The sequence below is a fragment of the Hippocampus bargibanti genome, linkage group LG04, assembly GCF_051943395.1.
Source record: "Hippocampus bargibanti isolate YZ-2025 linkage group LG04, ASM5194339v1, whole genome shotgun sequence".
NCBI lineage: Eukaryota > Metazoa > Chordata > Actinopteri > Syngnathiformes > Syngnathidae > Hippocampus > Hippocampus bargibanti.
In genome coordinates this window covers 15,160,943-15,169,559 of record NC_142737.1, presented here as the reverse complement: position 1 = coordinate 15,169,559, position 8,617 = coordinate 15,160,943, and the positions used below count along the sequence as shown (strand labels likewise).

Sequence of the window (8,617 nt, the reverse complement as noted above, 5' to 3'; positions counted from 1 at the left end):
AGGATGTCATTGGCCAGGACATAACTTGTGACTTGAAGAAACTTAAGAAATATTGTCATTAAATTGTTTGAATTTTTACGATGAACGTGTGGATTCATGATAACCTCATAAAATTGCAACATTATTTGCTATTTTTGCTAGCTTCGGAGCTGTCCAACCTTTCTTAATCATGTTTATCTATTCTTGAAAAGTCCTTCTTGAAAATGGCTTTAACAGTAAATCATTTCTTCTCCCCCTTCAGCCATTGTGAGTTGACAAAAACGCCAGTAAATCAACACAATTATTTTATTTTTTTATGCAGCTCGCGACAGATGCAGTGTGCTAGCTCTGGCTAGTATGGTCTTATCTAGCTCTTATTGACTAGCCAATCATGTGACTAGCCAATCATAGTTTGCGAAAACTCTGACGTTTCCAATGCCTTTCAGCAGGCCTTGAGTTCCCAACTCGAACACTGATTGGTTGAAGCAACAGTTTCATCTACTCCGATTGTGAATGCGTCCAGGTAGATTTTTGACCTTGGTAACAAATGATGGCTAAAATGTGATTGGATACATCTTTAATATAAAACCCGTCTGGAAGCAGCACAACAAGGGAAAAGCAATGAAAGAAAGCTAAAAGACAAGTTGGAATTATTTAATAAAAAATCATGGACAAAATATAATGAACATCAGTCTGTGATTCAGATATTTTTAGGCCAGCAGAGAAGGCCTTGCAGGTCCTGACGGCCCACCACTGCGCCAGTGTAAAGGTTTTATTAAAGTGCTCTCATTTAGTGTACTCCAGAGTACATGAATTAAAATACACAAATGAATCTTTATCGGAATAAGACAAAAAGTGCCACTGTGCACGCGAAAACTTTTTTCATTCATAGAAGGTGTCCCTTACAGTCCGGAGCGCCTTATATATGGAAAAAGTTTGGAAAAAAAAACATTCATTTGGGGTGCACCTTATACCCCGGTGTGCCTTATACCAAACTGTCAAACTTTTTTTCCATATAAAAGATGCACCGGACTGTAAGGCACACCTTCAATGAATGACAAACATCTTCTAAATATAATATATACATATACGTTTTCCAAATATAAGGCCTATATATCATATTATAAGGCACTACAGTAGAGGCTGGGGTTACGCACTACTTCCTCTGCAGGTGGAAATGGGTGCTGACAGCAGTTGCGCGACCTGTTGTGGCTCAATATTTCTTCACATGAGCCAATTTGTGCTTTATAAAGCAAATTGTGCTTTAATCATTTGACCCAACATTTTAGTTTGGATGAATATCTGTCACTCTTTAACCCAAGTTGAGTTATTCATTTGAGAGGAATCGTCTATGCAGTAGTCATTGCACAAAGCGCACTTTTTTTTTTGAAAGTAGAGAAGGAAGCATGACCGGCCTAACGTGATGATAAAATTAAAAGAATATGCAGGGATGCCCACTCATATATTCTCACTGGGGGCCACACGAGGCTTGCGGCACCAATTGATAAATCCTCTTATCTCGAAAGTGAGTTGAATTTGTGAAGGATTTCGCTATACAAGCTGATACAGGGAAAAAAACATTCCTTCCCTCCTGCACTATTTCTCTTTCATACATAATTCGCAGGTATTTCCTCTGTTGGGCAGTCCTCTGTGGCTTGTTGCTGCCCATTGTCTTTTTGCTCACTCTCTTCTTCGGACACCGAGACGATTTGTGTATCTTTGGCTTCTTCCATGTCTCTGAGGTTGAGCGTCAGCTCTTCTTTCTCAGTCAGTATCTCGTCATCAAGAGCTCTCTGCTGCTCCTCTTTCTTTTTGCGCTCTTCCTCCAGCTTCTCCTGCTTCTTCATTTTCCAGAAGAAGCCGAGATTTTTCTCGGGGTAGGTGACTTTGGCCAGCGGCAGCTTAAAGATCTTACTTGTTTCCGTGGTGATGAGCAAAAACGTAAGCGCGGAGAGACAGAAGGGCCACGTGCAGGCTGGGAGACCGAACTGCGGACAAAAAAATGTCAAATTGCAGCTAGTAGCAGTCCAATTTGAATGAGGTTTAAGAGACTGTAATCCCGATTTATGGTTCGGAAAACATACCGCGGACATGATGTTGGCGATAGCAGAGCCCAGATATGCGCAGAAAAACCCTGCGGAACAGAAAAGAAAAGACGAATTACGGCAATTGTCACATCTCAGACAACGGGATTGAGTTGCTCAACTCACCACAAGTAATAGCGAGAAGGTGCACTTGCCAAGTGAGCGCATAAAACATTCCGCCAATGGCAATGCATGCCAGCACGCAGTTGTATCCCCACAGGCCAAAGTAAATTGCACCAAATGGAGCTGCCAAAGCCAAGCCTGCACAGTAAAAATGCCAATCACAACAAATCTCATTCGCCAACACTCAACATCATCTATTTGAGTTTCTCACAACATTTGGCATATCGTCATCCTTGGAAATGGCCATCTAGAAAATATTGCGGTGGCATCATGAAAGGATTGAATTGATTTCACAAGGCTACCTGAAAGCATGCCGATTGTAGACCCGAGGACAGCGTGAGCGCACGTTATGGGGGAGGAGATGAAGAGGGAGATGATGAAGATGCCTCCTGTCCAAGGGTTGTCACAGCCGTACACTTGGCCTATCCCCACAGGCACCGACATGAACAGCTGTGGAAAAATGTTGTGTATTTTTATACATACACACGGTGTATATCTATATATATGAAGTTAACATGAACAGCCCAGCCTGCTTTTGGATGTCAGAGGACAGGAAAAAAATGCATATACCTCTTAATAATCATTGTGGACAGTGACACGTGAGACAGCCAATGAAAGGTCGTCGATTAATAAATGTCATGGCAAACTAAGCCTAACCTTTGCGAGGTCGATTTCCTCCCAGGTGATATTTGGCAGCTCGGTGCGTGGTTGGATGAGAACTTGGGGGAAGTGGTGGTTGTAGTGACCGGTGGCTACCATGTGGAGGCACACCAAGATGTTGAAGGGCAGCGTGAACACTGGCAGATCCCAACGACTGTTAATGGATGCCAAAGCACTGGACACGATTGGGCTAGAACAAACAAATGCAAAGATCACTTTAGTTATTCATAATTTGATGTAAGAAAACGATTTGTACTCTCCTCGGTGAGGAATGGACAGTGAACCCTTGTATCCGCGGCAGATACGTTCCAAAAATAGCCCGCGATAGGTGAAATCCGCAAAGTACAATGTAGTCAGGCTATTTTTTTTACAATGCAAAACTGTACATACTGCAGAATGAAACAAAAAATAAAACCTCTATTTTTAATACAGTAAAGTCTCGTTATATCGATATTCAAGGGAGTCCGAAAAAATATCGATATAACCGGGACTATCGATATATCCGACCCTGTTTGCATGTAATTTTCTCCGTGCGTGCATAGAAATAGTATCGATATAACCGGGACTATCGATATATCCGATATCGATATAACGAGACTTTACTGTAGTTTAAAGAACGGCGTTGTAAAACAATATTTTGCTGCTGTGCCTATTCGTCCTGACTCCGCTGCGCTGTAGCATCTTTTTCTTCTGAATGAGTCTTTCTCCGAGAGAAGAACATTGTTATCTCTCTTTTTTTTGTCTTTCTTTTTTTTAAGAATAGAGAACAGCTCATGGAGCCAAATGCTCCATGAGCTGTGTGTTTGATCAAAGCCAGTGGGTTTGATTTTATTCTGCTTTGTTTGCAGTGTTGTTTCGTTTACTTTGCATGCCATTAATAAAAAAACAAAAAAAAAGTGTTTTATCCCCTGAAAAAAAATCTGCAATGCACTGAACCGCGAAGTAGCGAGGGATCACTGTAGTTGGTTTCGGTTTCTATCATCACAACTCTATCCATTCGCTTAGGAAGGATTTTGGAAAAGATGGATTCAACTGTGTCTCTTGGAATTTTATCCCTGAGGGATGACATTAACATAAACGTCGTACCACATCATAGACATGAAGACGTTGGGCAGCAAGAGCCACCAGTACCAGTTCCCTGCATTGGAGAAGACGGCCATCAACAAGCCTACTAAGATACCGTTGTAGCCATATAATCCTGCAGCAATCGCACCCCTGGAGAAAAAAAAACATTCCCTTATGACAATCCAAAATTGTTAACAATATTTTGGAACCTTCTTTTCCGACGCCGCCATTTTGTTTTCAAAACGAGTGAGCTCTCTCACCTGCTCTGACGCAGAATCAGCGCTGAAATGGTGGCAAAGAGCGTTCCCACAAAGCCGTTCAGCGCCCACCAGTAGTTCTGCAGGATGAGGCCGGCAAAGATAATGAGTCCGCTCAGTGGGTTGTTAACAAACATGACTTGAGCAGCCCCACGCAAGACCCAATCCAGCAACTGGAGCAAGAAAAACTGTTCTAGAAGACCATGGAAAAAGATGACGTTATCTCTTATCTGCCTCAACATTTACGTGCGCAGAAGAACACTCCACATCTCGCGTGAGTGTCACCGCCACGTGAGGTGCAGCGTATCCCAGCTGTCTTTGGGAGGGAGACGGGTTACACCCTGGACTGGTCCACCGTCAATTGTAAGACTATTACAATCATATTCACACCTAAAGACTAGTTAAAGCATTCAATCAACCTCATTTGAATGTTTCAACCTCATTTGAATACGGTTAGTTCATCTTGAATTTCCTCATAAAAAAAATATTTCAGATTGTTTCTTGAGATTGGGCACCTGAGTGTTTTTTAACCTCAATATCCATATATATATATATATATATATATATATATATATATATATATATATATACACATATATATATATATATATATATATATATATATATATATATATATATATATATATAGTAAAGTCTCGTTATATCGATATTCAAGGGAGTCCGAAAAAATATTGATATATCAAAATCAGAATCAGAATCAGAATACCTTTATTCGTCCCGCAATGGGGAAATTTGCAGTCCACAGCAGCAATTGAAGAGGGATGGGGTTGGGGTGGGAGTGAAAGGATAGAAAACAAGATATTCTAAGAATAACAAAATAATATAACCGGGACTATCGATATATCCGACCCTGTTTGCATGTAATTTTCTCCGTGCGTGCATAGAGTGCGTGCATAGAAATAGTATCGATATAACCGGGACTATCGATATATCCGATATCGATATAACGAGACTTTACTGTATATATATATATATATATATATATATATATATATATAAAAAATCCTCGTCTCACCCCTCGTCTCACTCCTCATGGGTGGTGTCTGTCCCCCATTTTTTAGCTCCGGTCCTCTACCAGAGGCCAGAAAGCTTGAGAGTTCTGCGCAGTATCCGTGCTGTTCCCAGCGCTGCGCTTTTCTAGACCAAGATATCTGATGTTGTTCCCGGGATCTGTTGCAACCACTCGTCGAGTTTGAGGGTCACTGCCCCGAGTGCTCCGACCACCACAGGAATGACTGTCACCTTTACCTTCCAGGCTCTCTCCAGCTCCTCTGTGAGCCCTTGGTATTTGTTAGATTTTCTCCTGGTACTTCTCTCTGATGTTTCCATCACTCTGGACCGCTACATCCATGACAACGGCTTTCCTTTGACCTTTATCTATGACCACGATATCTGGTTGGTTGGCCATTACCATCTTGTCAGTCTGTATCTGGAAGTCCCACGGGATCTTTGCTCGGTCATTCTCGACCACCTAGGGAGGTGTTTCCCATTTTGGCCTTGGGGTTTCCAGTCCATACTCCGCATAGATGTTTCGGTAGACTATGCCAGCCACCTGGTTATGGCGCTCCATGTAGGCTTTCCCTGCCAGCATCTTACACCCTGCAGTTACGTGTTGGATTGTCTCAGGTGCCTCTTTGCAGAACCTACACCTTGGGTCTTGTCTGGTGTGGTATATCCCTGCCTCTATGGCTGTGGTGTTCAGGGCCTGCTCTTGAGCAGCCAGGATGAGTGCCTCTGTGCTGTCCTCTAGGCCAGCCCTCTCTATCCACGGATAGGACTTCTTGAGATCAGCCACTTCTGTTATGGTTCGGTGGTACATCCCGTGTAGGGGCTTTTCCTCCCATGATTGTCCCTCTTCCAGCACCTCATCCTCTGTTCCCCATTGTCTGAGACATTCTCTGAGTACATCATCCGTTGGAGCCTTCTATTTGATGTATTCATGGAGCTTGGATGTTTCGTCCTGGACAGTGGCTCTCACACTCACGAGTCCCCGGCCTCCTTCCTTACGGCTTGTGTACAGTCTCAGGGTGCTAGACTTGGGATGGAACCCTCCATGCATGGTGCGACTGTTTGGCACCTCTAGTATCTCTACCAATGCCTTTCTGTGCTTTGCTCATGTATTGATCCATGTGTCAAATGCCAAATGATGCCTGACATGAGCTTCCATGTTGTGGAGAGACAGGCTATTGGTCGATAGTTGGAAGGAACTGCACCCTTTGAGGAATCCTTCATGATCAGGATTGTTCGCCCTTCGGTTAGCCATCCTGGGTGAGTCCTATCCATCAGCAACTGGTTCATTTGTGCTGCTAAGCGCTCGTGGAGAGCTGTGAGTGTCTTTAGCCAGTAGGTGTGGACCTGGTGCCGTCCAGTTTTTCATACCTGAGACTCTTTCTTGTATATCTGCCGCTGTGATGGTAACTGGGTTCTGTTCAGGGAGGTTGCTGTGCTCCTCTTTCAGAGTCACCAGCCATTGTGCACTGCTGTTATGTGCGACCTCCTTCTCCCATATGCCTTTCCAGTATCTTTCAGTTTCCAGTCTTGGAGGGTCTGCTCTGCTGTTAGAACCCTGCCACTGAGCGTACACTTTCGCAGGTTGTGTTGCAAACAGCCTGTGTACTTTAAAAAGAACAATGTATTTCTAAAGCCAAATCATTGTATTCAGTGCAGGTTTGAGACCAAATAAAATTGATCAAAATCAACCCAACCGTTTTTTAGTGTACCCTGGACCGATGGACTTTGATTCAGAGTACATCAAGAAAATCCGATGTGTCAGCTTGGACAAACTTACTTTCCATCCACTTTGCAAAAATTGCCATATCTCCTGAAAAATAGGAGACCCCCTTCAAAAGGTGAGCCTTGGTCCTCTGCAGGCACGGGGCATCTGCCTGCTTTTCATTCTCATGCTTCAGGTCAAGTTGTGCCATCAGGGGTTGCGATTCCTATAATAACAGTCCGGCATTAAAATCTGGTCTGTTTAATTGCAAAAAAACAAACAAAAAACAAACACACACACACACACACACGCACATAAATAACGAACACACACACGCACATAAACAACGAACAGATCGTTCATAATCACTGAGGATTTACATGCACACGCAAGCGGCAGTGTGAGGCTCGCTCAAAGCTTTTGATTATCCCAGCGGTATCCTCTTGCAAACATTTCATATCCAAAATACATAATTTTTCATTTATATATATATATATATATATATATATATATATATATATATATATATATATACAGTAAAGTCTCGTTATATCGATATTCAAGGGAGTCCGAAAAAAATAACGATATAACCGGGACTATCGATATATCCGACCCTGTTTGCATGTAATTTTCTCCGTGCGTGCATAGAAATAGTATCGATATAACCGGGACTATCGATATCTATATAACGAGACTTTACTGTATATATATATATATATATATATATATATATATATATATATATATATATATATAATAAAATAAAACAAATAAAAATTCTACTACAATAACCCTGAAATCATTCACCGTTGGACCCTAAAATTGTCCCCTAAGTATGTTATATATATATATATATATATATATATATATATATATATATATATATATATATATATATATATATATATATATATATATATATATATAGATAGATAGAGATAGAGAGGAAGAGATACACTTTCTAATAATATACTTTGCTAGAATGTATTGATTCCAAAAAAGTTCCATTTTAACACACACACACACACACACACACACACACACACACATATATATATATATATATATATATATATATATATATATATATATATATATATATATATATATATATATATATATATATATATATATAAAAATGGAACTTTTTGGAATCAATACATTCTAGCAAAGTATATTATTAGAAAGTTATATGAGAAAGAAACAGCATATGCACATTATTTTCTTGCTCCTACCTTTGGAAAAAGTAATCCCGGCATATGCTCAAATAGTCAAGAAGTTCATGGATCAACAACTGCCCCTCTGAAAAAAATCTGCAGAGGGTTTTAAAGGTTTGCACACAAAAAAGAAAACAAAAACAAACAAAAAAACAACTCCTTCTACTTTTCTTTCTCCACCCCTTTCTCCTCTCTCACCCACCCATGTTTTCTGTTCGTGCTGTCCGTGATCCACGGAGCAAGATGCAAAGACTCTCGCTATTTTCCAATTGGTCTGTCCAAATTAGGAATCATTACATGAATTACTCGGCAAGCATTCTTTCATCTTCACCACGTGTGTCATATGTGAGGATGTGCCATTTTGTGGGGGTGACCGCTATCATTTTTGCGGTTCATTGTCTTTATTTTTCGGAGCAAAACAAACAGAATAAAAAGAAAGATAATGAATATATTGCATTATTTGAGATCAAGTCAGGTTTTCTTTTGTTTTGTTTTCAG

The 8,617-nt window shown here is 40.8% G+C and overlaps 1 protein-coding gene across 1 annotated transcript; it reads right to left on the bottom strand.

The window, feature by feature from the left end:
• Nucleotides 1-533: 533 nt before the first annotated feature.
• slc14a2 (solute carrier family 14 member 2) lies at nucleotides 534-8,268 on the bottom strand. The gene is made up of 9 exons (XM_088994270.1): nucleotides 8,138-8,268; nucleotides 6,978-7,128; nucleotides 4,172-4,361; nucleotides 3,933-4,061; nucleotides 2,844-3,036; nucleotides 2,489-2,636; nucleotides 2,190-2,324; nucleotides 2,064-2,113; nucleotides 534-1,967 (listed from the first exon to the last, which is right to left on the bottom strand). The coding sequence occupies exons 1-9, from the start codon at nucleotides 8,159-8,161 to the stop codon at nucleotides 1,587-1,589; spliced, it is 1,401 nt and encodes a 466-aa protein (XP_088850396.1). The 5' UTR covers nucleotides 8,162-8,268; the 3' UTR covers nucleotides 534-1,586.
• Between the last annotated feature and the right edge of the window lie 349 nt (nucleotides 8,269-8,617).